Below are 20,141 nucleotides of genomic sequence, written 5' to 3'. Positions count from 1 at the left end.
CTGGCTATATCTGGAATATGTAAGGCTTCTTATTTATTACTTTGTACATTTTGTAAATACTGAAAAGTGTCAAGCCGACACAGAAGTGCACTATAAAATGAGATTGTATACAATTCTTTTTTAAAGTAATATTTATATGTTAGAATGTGACAATTATGTGAATTCTCTGCATGTTTGCGTATGCCCACTTGTTGAAGCTGATTTATTATTCCTTTTCTTCGGTTGTGAAATTCTACCCATTTACGTTGAACCCAATTCATTGCATGTGCCCTCAAATGTTCTCGTTTAGATACCGTAGAAACTGTATTCGAAAGTCATTTGTGGATATTAAAATTGTGAAGGAAATAAATCTCAAAATCAAGACATGCCACTTTCATGTACTGTCATTCAATTTCGCAGCAAGTCACGTGAACATTACAATTAAATGTGTAGTAACTAACGTAATTAATTTATGACAAACTTTAAAAGAAAAAAAACTCAAACGATACTAAGACTTTACATTGCCTTTGTAGATTTGTTGCTTGGCGTTCTTCATTAAGTTGGATTTTTATTATTTCGATTATTATTATTTAGTGTTTGGTGAAAAGATATTCTGTCGAAACGGCATTTTGACTAAAACTATTGCAGATTGTTTTACATTAACTAAATTAGACCCTTTAGAACACTAGATACATCAATGTAAACTCCAGTGAGCACTGGTTGTGAGTCAAGTTGCATTAGAAAAAAAAAATCTTATTTATTCTTTAGCGGGGTGTATTTTCTAACAAGACATCTTGTCTTCCAGCCGACAAGGCCAACTGGAAAGTCAGTGGACCAGAATCCCCATTGGTATCTTTACATTATCTGCCGACTTCTTAATATGACACACTAGTCAGAATACGTAGGCTGTTTTATAACGGGGCTAAATTAATTTCCCGATAGATGTGGTGTCAAAATGGAGGACATTACATATCTGAGGCCATTCAAATCGAGACGATTCAGTTTAAGCCCTTGAGATAGTGTGAATTCTGCCACCATTGCAAAGCGATTACCCAAACATATTGATGTTTGGGTAATCATGACATGACAATGATTCATAAACAAACAGTAATTATTGTAGTCGTTACATCCGATTAAGCATTTATTTTGGCCCAACCCTTTCTTTAAAAAGTCGACCAAAACACGAACGTTCTTTGGCATCAACACGTGAGCAAACACCCCGTTAAACTTGTTTCTCTGCCTTAGGCTGTTTTCACTGCGTAAATTCGTTGGTGTGTTTGAACCACCGTTAGCAATATCAAAGAGTTCTTGTAATTCATATGTGTTCTCATATATAATATATATATATGTAAATATATATATAGTTGATGTGTTTGCAGCAAAGACAGCTTTGAATTAAGTCACATGATATTATTTTATTTTCGTAATGCCATCTGATTTCCGAACGACCTCCGAAATAATAGGTAATCGCACTGAAGGGGGAACGTCGTCCACCGGCCAATAAAGCAATACTTTAAAAAGACATTAGGTAAGACAACCTTTTCGTAAAGGTTTTTCGAAAAAAATAATGACCCTTCCCCAACAGGCTACCGGGAAGAAAAAAAAAAAACTTCAACAGGTTTGAGGTGTGGTCTGCTTTAGACACGAACTGGGACTGAAACAGGAATGGGCCGTTTAAATTAGGAACCAAAGAAACTCTAACACATCTCTAGCATTTACGGCTGAAACACGAAAACAAACCCACAGCATGGATTTTAATGCGGAGTGCCCGCACATTATAAGAATGCCCCGGTTAAAATGAAAAGAATTCGCTGCTGTTAGCTAATGTTCTCTTAGGTTAACATTTTCAATGGGACATTAATTCCAAAATAAAACACCAGGCAAAACATTACAATTGCTAATAATTGAGTTACCCACCTACTTCAAATTTCTTTCCAGCGTCCCCCTTAAGTGAGGTGCAGAAGCTTCCCAAAACAAAAGTTGTATTGGTTGCCAAGACAACACCTGATTTCCTAAACGCATGTATTTTTATCTCGTTCATAAAATTTGTCAAAAGCATTTCACCTAAATCAGGAACATGTAATAATAATAAAACAGTCACAATTAAAATATAAAAGCAAAATATTGATTGATGAGGGATTCTCTCTCTCTCTCTCTCTCTCTTTTGATTGCCCACCTCTTCATTCATGAATTAAGTATTACAATTTGGCAGATATTCTCCATACATTTTTGGGCCTGGAAAGAAATATTCAGAGGAAACTGAACAACGTCCAATCAAAACTTCCCGTCCTTTGAATAACTCATTTCCATAACAGTTTGAGAAAATCTCATAGTCATGGTTTGGCTCTGCGCTGCTATCAAGTTACTATATAAACTCCGTTTGAATGAAAAAGAAACACTATGAGCTTTTCAGATGTTTTAATCATGCAAAATATCAAAAGGAATATGGACATTGTCCTACTGCAAGCTTACCCTTGCATGTAAGAAAACCTTGGATGAATCAGATGTGTACATGTTAGCCTAACCTTTTGCTAGCAACTTTGTAAGCCACTCTGGATAAGAGCTTCTGTTAAATAACTAAATGATAATGAACATTTGTTGTTATCACCCCAAAACATCCAGAGATTAAGAAAAGGAATGTAAAATGTGTACTTCTTAATGTAGGTCAGTTGACTATAGGACTCAATTTGCCATGGTGATATAGATGAATGGCGGTTTGCATTACCCAATCAGGATAGGGAAAAGGGGAAAAAAGGAGAGATTTGTGTTAATGAGAGCGTGAGTAATTTATCTCTCTTTAGGAGGCCTTGCTGTCTCAAGGTGGAGTGATGGATCCCCATTAGAGTGGTCATATCCAGAACTTCGTAATGAACTTCACAATCAATCACAGTTTAGGAGGAGGAGCCTGTGTGTGTTTGTATCTTGGTGTGTGTGTGTGTGTCTGTGAATGGGGGGCAGGGGGCTGTTGTCTGTTCTGGGCACTATCTACCTACGACATTATAACATCGGCAGATATATGCTCTGTTAAGTCACAGTGAACAACAGCACAGCCTTCTTTGTGACTGAGCTACACTGCTGCCCAAGTAAATAATCACCTCTCTTCATTACATTTCTTTTTCCCCTATACAAGAACAACATAGTGATTCCCTTAAGAGGGATTAGTTGACCTTACTGTCCTCCTGCAATAAGACTCAAAGCCTGTTGCAGAAAGTGAAGTAACCCCTGGGAACCATGCTGTAAATGTCATGTGGTGAGATCCCAAGCTCCATTTCCACTTGTCTGCTTTCACTGGATATGAGCTGTTCTGTTGCAACCTAAAACAGCATCGCACATTTTGACTGACTGAGTCCCACTTACTGAGCAAGTGCTGCTGACCAGCTTTGAAATGGGACTTTTTTGGCAACTATGCCTGGCTATGAAATGCTTGTGAACAAATAAGTAAGATCACTTGACAAATATGTGTGGGTTTCCCTGCTCCCTTCTGTTAAGGGAAGGCATCCTGATGCTTGTGCTTTAGCTATTCCTGTTTCAGAGAGTGAAAAGTATTGTGGTGCTGATTGTATGTGAATTTGCCATTTAAATGTTGATTTGTAATGTGAACTATCTGTGATATATGAATGAGACTACCTATGTGCCACCAAGGTAGGAGTAAGCAAAATGACCACTTCTGGCTATGGTATTGTAGGCCTACATAGAGTAATCATGGCCACTTCCACTTGCAATTACAATTGCACTTGAGGTTGATACACAAACTGCCAGTATGGGGCTACAGCTGGCCGCAGATATAGTTTGCTTGGAGCTAAGGCAGATATGTGTACACTTGGCTTCAGGACATATGAGTGCTTTAGAGTAGAGGACTGAACACCTCCTTCAGGGGCAAGTACCGAAGTGGTGCCCGTCACCGGCTGGGCTAGCAACAGCCAAATTCATTCATAATCATGAACTCAAATGCAGGTGGAACAAGTAGTGCTCATAAACACTTGGAGTGTCTTGTCCTGTGGGGAATAGTAAGATCCACAACTACATATATTTAATACCCCTAAAACAACAGCCATTTTAAGTATACATTAAGGGCAGGTAAAAATTTATCAACACATATGCCAACAGTTGTATCTCTTTTAACTTAAACGGGATTCAATACAATTAAACAATATCTTCAAAATGAATATTTTGCATTAGCCTACTGAAATGTTAGAAGTAGGCTAATAAGCTGCATTTCTGTTAGGGCAGAATACAAAATCTTGCAGTCTAAACAGTAACCTGAATTTCCAAGAGTAAACATACAAATCACATCTACTCACACAAAATTCTCACGATATCCCTCGACTAAAACTCTCTTAGACTGAAACAGATGAAACAGAGACATATTTTCGCCTGTGATGCACCATTACCAACCTCTCTTAAAAAATGTATTGTTGTAACTTCACTTTTTACACTGCGTTGAATTCTATCGAGGAAACAGAACCGCGAAAGATTTCATATTTTGTTTTATGTATCAACAGATGACAAACAAATGTCATATTGATCCGCGTATCATAATCAAATTCTGAAGGTGCATGTCTTTACAAATACTTTCATCCTCAGATGTTTTGGTTCAACTCATGGAATTAGCAATTATTCAGTTTTAACTCTCTTCGTTAACCACTTTGGAGCGTGTAACTGATTCTCAGCCTGTTAAAGCTGTGTTTTAACGGGGCTGATTAACAGTAGGCCTATTTCAGCATTACTGTAAGCTGTGGTGTGTTTAGACTGGAACTGGGACGCATGGAAGTTGTTACCTCGTTAGAATCGGCACGCTGAACCCGAAGCCATTTCCCTTCCTGGTTTCCCATGACGTCAGATGTAATGAGAACGTGTGCTGGTGCTGAAGTGCTAATGGAGAGGACGAAGTTGGCATGGGGGTGTAAATGTCCTCCCTGCGGATTCTGCATGCAGGTGTTTCTCACAAGATATACTGTTTCCCGTGGATGTCAATATCATTAAGAAATGACGAATCCCTCCATGGCTTCGGCTGCCGATACGCAGTTGACCGCTGGAAGCCTCCTGTCCTCTGGTTCCCAAGGCTGATACACACAGCTCTTTTCAATCAAATTATGTCATCTGATTTTTCTGTGCCGTACGCCATTGGTTAAGCCTTTATGGAATTAAGTACTATAAATATATGGAAAGATGTGCAATCCAAAATATAAGGGATGTATCGTGTTTGGATGTAAATTATTCCTGTAAAATTATTCCTGCAGCGACAAAGAGTAGGTAGTTCAATGTATCACAGACTATTTATGAATATAAACAGGGGTAAAACTAAGATGCCTTCTTTTAGTCATTTGCATATTCTTATGTTTTATGCATTTTATGTAATTTACAATGTTAAACACTATATACACACAATTACAAACACAGGAGTAGTGATTATAATTAATACATGTAGAATATTTTGACATACGTTTGAAATGTAGGAAGTGAGTTCATTCGTATTAAATAATGTTTTATCACAAAGGGGGAAAAACAGAAAACAAAACAAACAAGCAGAAAACAATATTAACCTTTGCTTAAAACAATAATATTTTACATCGGATAAAATTATGTAAGTATTGCAATACATTACATTATGTTACACTACATGGATTGTATCATCATTATATTTGCTTTTAAGATAAATGTATTTTTATATTGGCTAAGTAAACAATGAATGAATTTATAACAAGCTGCTTTAAATGCTGGACAGGGGAAAGCTGCCGATATTAACAGGAAAAACACAGAGAAAAGTGTGAATATTATCACAATTCAAATGTGTTTAGGCATCCCAGGGCTTTCCAAACTGAAAAAAAAGGTTGTCATGTCTGATGATCATTTATTATTATTCTCCATTCAATAACACATGGGATGGAAAAACCTGCATTCTGCATATATTTATATCGATATGAATTTTATATTGATCTTCTAACTATCTCCTACAGAACAGTATCACTGCTTAGGGCATTGCCCCCTATTGGCTGATCAACACCACTTACAGCAGCAACCTGGTCTCCCATTCAAACACCAACCCAGATCAGCCCCACATCACTCAGTTAATCAGGGGGAGGTAAATGGGTGGAATTAAAGCCTACTAAAATCATCTTCTTCAGGGCTATATAATTCTGCTGATTATTTTCAGCTCAGTTTCTTATTATTTCTGACACTCTATTCGCTCAGTTAAAATGGCGATCAATGAAGCAACAAAACTTGATTGGCAAGATCTGATCAAATGTTCCTTGTTCTGTCTTTTTCTAAATCACAGTAAAATTGTAGAAAAGTGATATGAAGAGATCATAATCACTTGTCAGACGTTTCCCTTCCCGGTCGGTTTACATTGTTTGGGTCTTATATACCTTGGACAATTGCTTTTGTAACCACCTTTGGTGAACTGGTGATGGTCCGCAGAGTGTACATATGTAGCATCTCTTGGTGACGCAGCTTGTTACAAATACCATCAAAGGATGGAGACCTTGACTGGTGTTGAATGATTGGAGTCTGTTTTGCAAATAAGTGACACCAAACTCTGCTTTCACAATTTAAGCAGCAGTGCACACATTGATATGTTTGAAATTGCAAGCGTGTGAGAGTGAAACTGACACTGAGTGGGCTAACTCCATGACTCCATAAATGTTCCTCATGAGAAATGGTTGCTGAAACACTGACCATGTTTTTGGATCAATGCTGTACATAGATGAGATTCCCTCTTATCAGCAGGGTTCTTCTTTACCAATAACCCTGTCAAGTTAGCAAATCCTTATACTATGAAGGTTTCACCCAAAACAGAAAAGCCTTATGTCATCGATCTGATTGTATACCACCTTTAGAGGGCTGTTGTGTAGGGATCTGACTGATTACAGAAGGACAATAAGGCTGGTTCTGGTTATGAAACAGTAGTTATGATGAATGACTTATGAAACAATTACTTTAGTCTCTACAAAGGAAGACTTCGGTTAAGCTTGTTGAACATCTCCAATAACTGTCAAGAGAAGTGGATCATTCTAAATTCTGTTTTAGGGCTGGCTTTAATAAACTGTGCAAAAACCTAGCAAGTTAGCTTCAATGTGATTGAACAAGACACAGTGACTTCTACAAAGAAATTATAATCATTTTCTAAGAACAGCTGTTCTACATTTAGTTTTAATGATTAATATTACAAGGCTATGGAATGGTTATGCTGTTTTTGGTTTATTGGCTTGCTAGTTATCACTTAGAAAGTGTATTGTGACTAATTGCTGGCATATGTAATACTGCTAGCTCACTTGAAAGGTAAAGATGACAGAAGAGAATGTACCAAATTATCTAAAGTCTGTTTTTATTTAGTCCACTGTCCAAGTACACATACCCTGGAAGCTAAAGAGCTAATGTAACTCACTCATTCTTTCTAATGAATTAGCCATTGATTAAGTTAGCCAGTCATAATCAAATTAGCTTGCTATTAACTAGCAACCTTGCAATTCATATGTGTGATACAGCTCTCCAAGTTTATGATGAGCTTTTTTTTTCTTCTCTGCCTCAAACAATCCAGATTTTTAATTGTGTAAACACAGCTGGCAAACTAGAAGTACTTTATCACCACTTATGAAAATTACTTGAAATGTTTTTTTGAATATGCATCCTCAAAAATGTTCTCTTTGAAGAAAGGTGACTATGAAGCAGACTAAAGCTTTTCTTGGACCAAACAGATAATAGTAGTTTATAATAGATAACAGACCAAATAGTTCATTTCAGTTCATATCCACTGAGGAGAGGTCTCATAGTTTAACACCCTGCATGGAAATTATTTTGCTTTTATGAAATCCTTGCACAATTCTTGCGTGCTTGTTGATTCCCTGTGTCTTGTCTGGTCTCATTGTCTTGGCAGTAAAATAGCCTACACACACCTCTTCTCTTCCTCTTGCTTTTGAATATCAGCTACAGCCCAACTTCCTGTGTGCTTCTGGGCATGCTTTGAGCTCTGGTGACTGTGCGGAGTTGAGTTCTAGGTCTTTTATGATGTGTTACACTTGGCCAATCAGAGACCCGATTTCGCATTCCGCACAGCTGTTTTTGCTGACCGTTTTTCTCCCATCACATCAAAGCAGGTGCTGGTTCCGTCTCAAAGGTGTCACGTCACTCTGTCAACATCCTCTCGGAGCTGGCATCGAGCCCATCATCACACGCTGAGGATGAAGGGGAACTCGTATCCATTACTCAATGTGTCTATCTAAAGGACAGCTTTCTCCAGTGTGGAAATCTGCGCCGATCAAAAAAACAAAGCCGAGGGAAACACTTCTGTAAGACTTCTAGATGCTAGATTGGGTAGATATAAAATAATCCTATGAACACTGAGATCATAAAACTGTTTTTGTTTTCTTTTGCATTTGAAAAAAATTACGGACAGCTGACTTGTACATTCGCACATGGAATTGAATGAGCATTATGTGCCTTTGAGTGTTTTTTCGAGTGCTTCCAAAATTGTAAAAGGAATACATCAATGCCTTTGGCATGGAGTTTACCAGTGCCCCCTTTCCTTTCCGTAAGATGATGGCTCCTTGCATTTTAACTGACCTGCAATGATCACATTATCTTTCATCATCAGATGGCAACCATGCTGTGCTTCTTTTTCTTCAGATATTGATATGCGTGAATGTTCATACATGTTCTTCCACCAGTCAAACAATTTGTCCCTCTCCCTTTTTAACACAGGGTGATTTTACATGGAGGCTTTTGGTCCCCAGCACCAACCACTCAGCAGAAACCTGCACACACCGTTTGGGCGAAGGCCATGAACATTCACCTCATACTGAGGGGGAGAAAAGAAATTCCACTGAACTTTTTACAGAATGGTTTGTGCAACTGCCAGTCTCTCCAGTATGTGAGAGGGGAACAGAGGGCTGCCAGTGCTTTTACAGTGGTTTAGGCGTTCCCCTCCGGATATAGGCCAGCACAGGGGTTTCTTTGTGATGAAGTGGAGTGAGACCACTTAGGAAGCGCTAAGGGATGTCTGAGCCTCACATTAACAGTACAGCTCATATCACACTAATTACTGGGCTATGGATTGTCATTTGCCTTTCAAAAAGATACAAATCAGTGTTTCTGGTGAAACAGATGTGTAGCTTAAACTACACCTGACAGAAACCACATTATTACTATTACTAGAGTCAGAGAAGAGACAGACAACTAAGCTACTGGACTCCATACACTGATGTCCACACAGTGGCATGAAAACTATGAAACTATTAAACTATGACAACTATGAAATTTGGAAACTAAACTTCATTTGTGTTGTGAGTTGTTGGTGAGCACAGTTGAATGTGTTAGAAACAAGCTGTCTGGACAGAACTTTGAGCAGTGTAATCCCACAGGGAACGTGCATGCTTTGAATTGAGGTAAGGTCAACATGGATCTAGGTATGACAGTGAGGCTTCATGAAGCCCCAAATGGGCTGAGCTACAGTATGATGCTTGAACTGTGACTTAATGAGGTGAGCAAATCAGAGTGTTTTGCTGGGAGAGCAAGGCTTTTTGACTGGATGATAAAAGTCAAAGACTGACAGCACATGTAGGGGTCCATGAAGCCTAACTCATCACTGCATGTCCTATGACTACTGATCAAGCTGTTATGGCTTTTTAAATGTCTTTTGATTTTTAATATTACTAAGAGAATGACTGTTCAGCCTTTAACTGATGGTCATTAAACTTGGTGGGAAGGGATACGCTGTGTGATGTAAACTAAGTGTAATTAATCGCACAAGACTGATTGTTGCATTCACCATTGTTTGCTGTATTAAACCGATTCTTGAGACCGAGCTTGAAATGGGATTGTACTTCTTGTGTGTAACAATCAATTTAAGAGCACTGTGCTGTTAAAAATATAATCCTGGGTTAAGTGCAAATAATCTTATTTCTACACTTATATCTGCAATTTTTCCCCTAACTACCTGGTTGCTGATTAAACTATTGTATGAGAGAACACATGGTGATTAGTGCTGGTGAACTAATTCACTTTACTAATTTCAATGGTCAGCTCCTTCTGACTATTGTAGTTGTAAAGCTATGAGAAGTTCAGTAGTGAGACTGGAAGTGATGGAGGGTTTTTTTCAGTTGGAGAGTTGAGGAGAACCAAGGGAAAAAACATGGCTGCTGTCCAGCGGCAATTCCAGTATCTCTCAATGGTAATCTCTCTCGGCCAGAAACTTTCATATTATTTAGTTTTAATGTTGTTATTGATTTTGATGGATGATGATAATAATCATCATTATAATCATAATAATATGCACAAATACATTTATATTAAAATAATATAAAGAATTACATTTCAAGCTATCATAGCTGACACACTGATTATTACCATATTCACATATGTAATGTATTTATGTGTATTTGAAACAGTTCTTGCTATAAATGCTACAATGGACAGTTACAATTTCACATATGAAAGTGGCTATGACCGATAAACTGGTAAGATTATGACACACCTGGACACATATTAAGCCATTTTTCCATAGGATTTTGGCTCTGTGCTTTGAAATACGCAAATTTATCCAAAGGGACTGCTTCCCACGGACTGTCCAGCGTGGACGAGAGGCCACGCCCATGTTGCGGGGCGGGTCCGGCGGCTGCCCCCGGCGCGGTGATGTATGGGCAGATGCATCAAATCGCACAAGATAAACAAGCGATGAATTTCATCAGGGCCATCATAGCTTTAATTTGGCTGCCTAATGAGTCAGATCTAGTGGCGGAGATAAAAGTTGTCAGAGGCCCGGCTCTAATGAATTTCTTGCCACTTGTAATCAAGGCAGCCTGTCTGAGGGGGGATGATTAATGGAACCCTGGAGGATTCCCCCGGCCCTCAGCTTTCATTACAGCTAATGCATTCTCAGGCAAATTAACAGAACCGCAAGCGGGCGAGGGGAAGAGAGAGGGAGAGGGAGAGACGGAGAGAAAAAGAGAGAGAGAGAGAGATGCTGATTAAAGAGCGGGAGAGAGAGACACACAGAAAAGGAGAGGGAGGAAAGAGGGATGGAGACAGAAGGGCAGGGAGAGCAGCAGAGGGATGGGGAAAGCAATCGCTCCAGTTCTGTTAAATGGCTGAATGTGGAGTCAAAGTGTTTGCGTTTCTGAGCCAGATGATCCATTTCCATGTCCTGCTGCAGCGCCCTTTGAAACATATATTAAACATGACCTAATGAAAATATCGGGCAGATTTCGATTGGATGGCCACACAGCGCCCTTTGTGGGCTTCCATGTGTCACAAACAGCACCAGAACCAGGCCTATCACAAATCACAAGCAGGTCCAACCCAATGCCAGTCTGGTGTGATAATACAGGAACAGAGATTGGCTTTATTTTAAGGGTTCGTCTTCCTGCTCTGCAAACACAGCCATTCCTGCATTCATAAGCTTGTTTCTGTCACCAGCTAGATGAACAATGTGTGAGTAACGCCTCTCTGCCTTTGGCCCTTAACTCAGAGTAAGTTTCAAGTGGTATGCTTTTTCATTTCCTTCAAAGAATATGCAGTGCTTGTTGCTCAAAGTTAAGGACCAGCAGTATTTTGTTCAGCTGAACAGAGGCCAAATGCACCTTCCAGGCTTCAGCTAGCTTGTCTGTGGACTGTGAACAAAATGCCATGGCATATAGCACTCACCGCCATTATTGTACTGTCTCTTTAGAGATCAGTTTGTAGTCTCTTTAGGTTCAGAAATGATTTACAATTTATGTCAGTTGTCATACAAGGCTATGAATATATGCTTGCTGATGTTTATTAATTGTACCATTCAGCACTTTCAACAATTTCCTCCAAACAAAAAACAGACTTTGGCCAACCGTGTGCGTGCTACGAAAGCCAGCACCTAGCACTTAAAATTGGGCTGTTGGGTAATTAGATTAAGCCCACCGGCCCACGCACACACTCTTGTCCTGCTGCGTGATACGGGCAGGTACAGGCCGGCCAGGTACTCGCGCACATCCATCAGAAGCCGGACCTCCTCCGTGCTCGTCCAGGCAATCCGTCTGCAGTGAGGTGGGCGGGCAGCAGCAATCTCCTCTCCCCCATTCACTTTTACAGCCACAATCAAACAAGCCGCTTCCGAGCGCTCCATCTTCGCCGGCAATTAAAGCCAATCAATTTGGGAGGTGGGGGGGGGAGGCTTCACTACCGGCAGTGTAACGACGGGGCCAATTCACCGCAGATCACCACTCTTATTTATTCACCATCGAACACAATGGCGAATAAATAAACACATTGGGGGGGGGTGGGGGGGGGTGGTTTTGCTATGCCGCGGGTCCACTTTCTGCGACTCTCAGAATGGCTAATTCCATTAATCACACAGAGTCCGTTAAAGTGGAACAATGCAGCCTCTGTCACTCACAAGAGGAAAAAGGTGTACGCGGGGGGCTTCTTGATTCAGACTCTGAAACCGACCCTGGTCTGTTGACTAAAGGGCACAAAACAACATCATAACAATATCTGTCAAATGTACAAAATCAAAAAGAAAAAAAAAATCCATGGGTTAATTATTCTAAATAAAAGTTGTTTGTGAATACAAAAAAACACACACATATATCTTCTTCCAAAAACACTGCGGTAGTCAAAAAAAAGCAAGTATCTTATTTTACTTCTGCAATATTTTAAAATGTGTTTCTATAAAAATGAACAGGTACCATTAAGATCAGGAATGGGAAATTTATTTTGGAATCAAAATGAGTGTTATTATTGGCCATGATTTGAAGAGCCATGTGTCACATTTCATTTGAATCCACAGGATAGTAAGGTGAAGTGGTTACCCTTTAACCTGAGACTGGACATCCATAACAGTTTTCACTTCACACTGTAGAGTAAATGCACTGTATAACGTATGGTCCCTCAAACTTCAGTAAGAAAAGTTACTTTAAAACAACCATTTCAATAGCGAAAGATAAATCTTCAATAGTGGAAGATACAGGATTGACCTATTTTGCAAACAATGAATTTGTTTAGGTTTCACACATCACTTGTACCTTGTATGAGGACATGCACACAATTACACTTCCTTTCCATTCACGAGAAATACCCACCACTTCCAATTAAAGAACGATATTAGTGTTGCCACTTCCTGTCACTTTGAGTGTTTCAATGCTGGAAGGTGGAACAATCAAAGAAATCCATTTCAACGCTCAGCAGGAAGTTCACTTGTGTTTCGGGGGCGGTGGGGGGGGGGCTATCTGTGACGGCTTAGCCCTATCACTCTCCCCATCTCCGCGGGAGGGGGGACGTTGAGGAAGGAAGAGGAAGAGACAAAGAGAGGGAGGACAAAAGGTGGCGGGGAGGAAGGAGGAGAGAGACGAACAGGCTCTTCCGGCTGAGCGTTTATTCGCTGTGACGGGATTAGACGGGATTGAGGGGGGCGGATTAGGTTCGGTTCGCCGGCTCTCGACATCGACTCCGTCCCCCCCCCCCCCCCCCCGTTTCCTCTCGACACTAAACCCAGCTCTTTATCTTAATCTCCACTGAAACCTGCCACTCCCCCCCAAGCAGGCATCTGCTGATGATGCACTCGCAGCTTGGAGAGGGCCAGTGGACATGCCTCTGGGCAACCCCTTTGTACCTGCTTTGGCATCAAGGACTGGACAGTGCACCTGTATCTCCTCCAGCAGGCTCTCCTTGCCCCAAATGGCATCGGTGGACATTATAGACACGGGCCCCAGCACATGTGACTGCAGCCCCAGCCCTCCTCACCCTTAATTTCTTAGCCATTATGGATTAGACATTTCAGAATGGAGGCTCATAAGTCCCACTCCCCTTCTGTGTTCCGAGCCAAAAGGCATCTATTCCGTAGCAGGGGTGTGTATAGGTGAAATGGTGCGTTTAGTTTTCATAGCCTTTGACTCTGCAATGTTATTTTCAGGCCCGTTTTATATGGAGATCACCATTCCGTTTCCCTGCAAAAAAGGTCCACATTTGTGGTGTGTAAACAAATGTTTTTGGCAGGGTGGTTTTGGACATTTGTTCTAAGCCTTTGCACACTGCAGCAAGATCTGTTCAACCTCCCCACCTGAACACCAGTCATTTTAACTCATAACTTTAATACTTGCTGACACAACTGGTGCTAAGAGGCAAACTTCCAAATCACTTCCAGAAAGTGCTTTCAGTACATGAGAAGGGACTAGCAAAGGTAACTTGGTCTAACAGTTTCCTTAGTTGTACATTGGACATGTCAGTTAGGTGCCCATGTTTATGACAGTATAAAAAGCACCTTTGTCTTGCTAACCTGAATGTAGAACAATCATTTAAAAATGAATGGAGAAGGGTGAATGACAAGATGGACCTCTATAAACATCGCTGTTAATGCTTCAGTTCACAGCATCATCCCCCCTGACTTCAATCCATGCACTCCATCTTTGACAGCCTCTCATGGCAATACTGTTCACCAAGAACTCCCTCCACAACTGCACTGGTCCCTTCACGATAAGGCCCTGAAACCTGTTCATGTAAGTGAAGTGTCCGCCTAAGAAAGAGAGAAGAGAAGCCGCACAGAGCTGGATCTAGAAGATAAGACCCACGAGGAAGCACCTCTCCCAGTTCTCTCAGCTCTCCAGGGCCAGACTAACATGGTCTGGAGTGAGTGTATACAACACATTGGGCGTCATCATGCTATGTGACAGTAAATGTGAAAACACTTCCGCAGAAAGACGTGCACACTTTTCCGCCTGCCCCTGTTCACTCAGCATCTGGTTGTGTGTCCGTCCACGGTGGTGCATCCCCAACAACCCCACAAGAGCTGCTGTGTTTAAGTGAAATGAAGAGAGAGAGACAGAGAGAAAAGAACCCAGTCCAATGGCTGTTATTCCCACCTCTGGGAAGGCTACATTATTTTATTGGAGCGTTTATTAATATGTCCACAGTCATCCAAGCACACAACAGTAACTGTCTTCTTCTTTTGAGTTTGCTTTGTTTCATGTTCTCAAATGAAAAGAGAGGAAAAAAAAAGAACAGGAAAAAAAAATAAAACAACAAAAAAAAACAATATTTACATACTGCAATATAAATATGTCAAATGTACATTATTATACACAGAGTACCTCACTCGGTCAGACAATGTATACGCATTGAGAACCATAGTACCTTAAATACAATTAAAAAATAAGGAGGAAGGAAAATGTAACAACGAAACAAAAGATTTCATAGAGTTGGGGGTGGGGTGTGGCTACAGCTGAGGGAAGGTTAAGGTATTCCTGAAAGCGTTTTGGTTGGCTGTTTGTCTTCAACAGAGACGGACACAAGCCCAACTCCCTTTCGAAACTCCACTCAACTTTCAGACACACCACAGCCTCCTTTGACGTGCGAGGTCCCTTGACTGGTTTTCTCTTGTATGAAAAGAGGTCTGACTCTGAGGCAGTCCTAGTGCGCTAACTAAGACGGGAAAGGACAAAGATGCAAAGTTGTCTTTCGTGTTATTCCTGGATTGATCCTGCATTTATAAACCTACCTACTCTGCCTTCTAACATAATTTTCTTTGGGAAAAAAAAGTTGCATTTGAGATTGTGGGATGAGTGGGCTGAAAAGAGGCAACTTTAACAAGAGGGGGATGAGGGTATTTGGGGGCTCACCTATGTTGGGTCCCCTAAGGTACGCACAGTATATATCTTTAATTCAATCTTGACTACAAAATCACTCATCCATTAGACTTGCTTTGAAACCTCTTTCAGAGCCCACTGCAGTTACTCTTCAGCTGCTTCAGCTGTCTGGAGGTCCATTTGTGAGGTGTTACTCACCAGAGTCAGTTTTTTCATGGACCACCATATTCCTTTTAAGAATTGTCTACAGAATTTGTTGATCGTCTGTTACAACTAGATTTCCCCTGTTTGACTTGCTGGAAATATACAACTACATCAATTCAGCTCCATCTCTGGGCTCTTTGGCCCTGGTCCTAGGGGGGCTACAAAACAGCAGAATTTCCTGCTGTCTTGAGACCGTTTACAGCTGGAGGGCTATGCTAAATTGGCTCTGCACCATAAAAAATAGCCAGGCTACAACAGGAAAATGCGTGCTGGATTCTTCTGCAACTGAAAATCTACTGTTGAAAACTTCGGGCTCCTGTAATACCTTCATTGCCCCCTGGCACAAGATTTTACTGGGGGGTCACAGATGACATTAAACAAATTGCTAGCCACTCCAGCTTCATGATGCAAACAGAAAGGACGTTTCAAAGCAAGTCCTGGGTGCAGCACACGCATGTGCAAGCACACATATACACACACACGCATACTGTTAGGGACTAAAAGGTCAGTTGCAAGGAGGAAAGCTACTTTTTACACATTTTCTGTACACATCAACAATTTTTGTTTCTCCTGACACATTTGGTCGAACAAGGTTCTTCTTCCCACTCGTATACTCAAACGGCGTTGTTCATACCTGTCCGACATGCGCGCACACACGCACACACACACACACACACACGCGCGCACACACACACAAGCAGGAGTACCACAGAGTTCACAGCGACAACGCAACGAGCTCATCAAGGGCAGCTAACGAGAGGCACAGCCCACAGGAAGTGGAAGTCTGATCCATTACACAGAGGAGGCTACAAATGGAGGGAGGGAAGGGGGCATCGATGTCAAACGACTGCAAACGCACTTCAGCCTAAACACCGCGATAATGTGAGATAATGACTCAAACGATGATGACACTCCGTTCCCTGTAGAGCCGTCATTTTCAAGCGATTTCAGGCCGAATGGCCGTTTTGCATGAGCTTTTGGCTCGATGTTCCTAGAGCGAAACGATGCTGGCTAATTCCCTCATATTTGTGGAGAAGTTAAAATGGGAGAGTGCAAAACTGGATTACAAAATGGGCCACTGTCCCAGAATGCAATGCAAAATGAACGCTTTCAGATGATGACCTGAAAAGACACGTGGTTCATGGAGAGCCTGCATTCAATGCAGCCTTCGTCCTGAAGGGGTTTTCAGTCTTCCTCCCACATCAGCAGCTGTACTACTCATGGGCAGGGTTGACCATCCTTACATGAACTCCACATGGCAGTCATAAGCAGTACAGAGTATGACGCTAATGCGTGGCGGTGATATCTTCTGCAGCAGACAGCGTACACCATATACTTCTTGGTGCATTCCTTATCCATTTGTATAAGTGAGAGCAATTGTGATTTCCAAGTTCTGTGCAGAAACTTAAAAACAACTTAAGATTAATTTGGGTGTGTCCTCTACACTGCAGCAAATTATCTGGAACCTGAAGACTTCAATGGCTTCAAATGGAAAAAAAAACATAATAATAATAATAATAATAATAATAATAATAATAATAATAATAATGATAATGATAATAATAATACATTCTTCTCATTATCATTAGTATTGTCACTGTTCTTATACATACTGTCATTATTGAACCAGGCAACAACAAACTGTTGATGTTCATTTGGTCAGGAACAAGAATGATTGCACATACAGAGTCTTTACTCCTCAAGAGACTGTGAAAAACGATTCCTGAATGGCACATGGGCCTACGGTTCTCTCTATGGTTGAACGATCCAGATGATATTTATGTGTGATACAAGTTGCCAAAGCACATACTCAGTGAAAATACCTGACTCATTCTGAGACAGCCACACAACTCAATAGCGTTTCCTTAGCTCTCATCAGAAAACACACTTGAGAATCAGAGCGTGAACGCAGTGATTCATATTTTTTTTTGCTCATAAGAAAACAACAAAGGCAAAGTTTGGACTTTGGTTTCAAAAGCAGGGATGGTCAGGTAGATGATGTGCAAACGCAAGACAAAGGCATCTAAGGAGGGAAGGCTACAAGGAAACAGTCTGGGTGGTGCCCACCTCAGCTTTTTGGGCAAGGACAATAACTGCACTTTAGGCACAAGTGAAATACCCCCCCCAATTTCTGCACAGAATGAGAAACCACGCCCTGCACTTACAATGACTGCCTGCTGCAGAATATTTTGTGGGTTTTGCTACGAAAATGTGGCTTTGCTGCAAGGCTCTCCGCTCATTTCTGTGTTTGAGCAGTCAAAGCGGTTAACTCAGGAGGTGAATCTGATATCTGCTGGAACAAACACAATGAACTGAAGACGATTTAAAGAAATACACCACAAAAAAAAACCCCACATCCACAGACACCCCGATCCCCCGAGTCCCGGTCAGCTGCTGCGGTGCACCTGGACGCGAGAGGCCCCCTGCAGCAAAAGCAAAAGTGTCCAATAGGAAAGCACAAGAATACTGCAAATACTGTGGTGCCGGGACCAGGGGCCGCCAAAGGGCCCACAGAAAGCCGTGAGTCGAGGTCGCTAAGGCAGTCCTAAAAAAAAACAGCAGCACACCAGAACACTGCTCGCTATAACACTATAACCTCCTGGAGACACAACGGCACAAGGATCCTGAAGGGGAAAGAACACCCTCGTGTTGGATTGTGGGAGTCCCAGTTGCACTCCCCCCTCACCCCCCCCCCCCCCCAAAAAAAAAGAAAACCTGCTGTATAGAAACACAGAAATCTTCTTGCACACGCAGGAGGTGAGCTCGGCTAGGGGAAGGCCCGGCGGAGTGCACCCTTGTTTGGCTGAGTGGCGGGTGTGGCAGCCGGGCATCTGTGTAGAACTCGCAAAACGATCCTTTGCGCCGTCAGATGTCCCGGCCGCCAGGAAACAGAGGTCCGTGAGAGAGCGGTTGTCAGCGCCAAGGCCAGACCTCACGGCTCCAGTTAAGGAGGGTTGTTTGCTGATTCTAATGCGGTCAATACACTGGTCTTTTAATCTCCACAAATCCATGGAGTTTCCTTAATTAATTCTGGCTCCAGCTACAGCCAATTAGCGCTCACAACTGGGCAAATAATCACAGATATGTTTACAAATGACACGGATGGGCAATTTATTTCCCACTCAAGCTAATGAAGACTCCATATGTACTAAAAAGGCCCTTCGTCACCCTCCTCATATCCTTATAATATCCTTCTGAGACTTGATTAGCTTGAGGTGTTTAAAGAGGCTACACGGAACCCCACTTTTAAAGCTTAAACTTGAATAATACTCCTGTTAACAGCAATAGCTTTAGTAATGATGAAGGGAGAACTGCGCTGTGGTAAACCGCTCTCTCAGCACTGAATCCATGTTTTTTTATCCTCAATAAAAAACTCTCCTGGATGTGCGGTTCCTGAAAGTTTGCCATGGGAGTGGAACACCTTGGGAATGGTTTTGCATTCTGGGATGGTGAATCTGTCAGAAAATTCCGGAGGGCTTCCCCACCAATACCTCTGCTCTGGGTTTTCCCCAAGGAGGGGTGTCCCCGCCCTTTTTCCTGTCACCCCTGGGGGCAACTCAGGCTTAGTCACATGATGCAGAGAGGAGGGTGGGGAGAGAGTGGGAGGGTGGTGGTGGTGGCGGTGGCGGGGGTGTGTATGGGTTGCCAGGTGACACAGTGTGCGTTGGAGCAGCACCTCCGCGGTGGCCCCCCCTGCGCCCCCCCCCCCTCAGATGAAGCTGGCGCTGCGGTTGAGCTCGCACTGGGCGTTGTTGTTGTTGGCGTTGGGGTTGCGGCGTGCCGTGTTGGGCGTGGGGGCGGCCGCTGGGCCGCCGCCGCCTCCATCGTTGGGGCAGCCATGCTGGAGCAGGATGTCGGTGCACTCCTGGCTGCCGGCCCGCCGCGCGTAGGCCAGTGGCGTCTGCCCCCGCGCGTCCCGGCTCTTCACATCCACCCCGTACTGAAGAGAAAGAACGAGAGGAAGGAAGAGGGAGAGGGAGGGAAGGAGAGAGAGTCGGGTTAAAATGGGACATGCCATGTCGTGCCATGCATCTTCAGTCTCCAGTCTTCACAGCTCCACCCTTTTCTCCAGGGTCCAGCTCTTTCAGCCCAAGGTTGACACAATCATATCAGTGTTTACACACAGCACTGAACACACGGGAGACCATATTTTCCTGATTTTGTGCATCTGTGTACATCAGGGAGGTAAAGACACATACCCAGGAGTGAGTAACGCATCAGATACACAACACAGATTTAGAGGTAAGGAATGGCAGACAGCTGAACTGGTTTAAACCATCCCACTTCTGCCCTCTCTCTCCCTCTCTCTCACACACACACACACACACACACACATGCTCACATACACACACACTCACACACACACGCTCAGACTCACACACACATGCACACACACACACGCTGACACAC

At 42.2% G+C, this 20,141-nt stretch overlaps 1 protein-coding gene across 2 annotated transcripts in view; it reads right to left on the bottom strand.

Annotated features, from left to right (window-relative positions):
- Positions 1-18,452: 18,452 nt before the first annotated feature.
- Positions 18,453-20,141, bottom strand: part of agap3 (ArfGAP with GTPase domain, ankyrin repeat and PH domain 3) — a 231,853-nt gene continuing 230,164 nt past the window's right edge. For both annotated transcript variants that reach the window (XM_036519422.1, XM_036519423.1), the window contains exon 18: positions 18,453-19,671. In XM_036519422.1, the coding sequence (XP_036375315.1) occupies positions 19,441-19,671 (231 nt within the window). In that variant the 3' untranslated portion in view covers positions 18,453-19,440. The remainder of the gene's footprint in view (positions 19,672-20,141) is intronic.

The sequence above is a fragment of the Megalops cyprinoides genome, chromosome 24 (assembly GCF_013368585.1).
Source record: "Megalops cyprinoides isolate fMegCyp1 chromosome 24, fMegCyp1.pri, whole genome shotgun sequence".
Lineage (NCBI taxonomy): Eukaryota > Metazoa > Chordata > Actinopteri > Elopiformes > Megalopidae > Megalops > Megalops cyprinoides.
The sequence above is the reverse complement of the archived record's forward strand: the minus strand, read 5'-3'. Positions and strand labels throughout refer to the sequence as shown.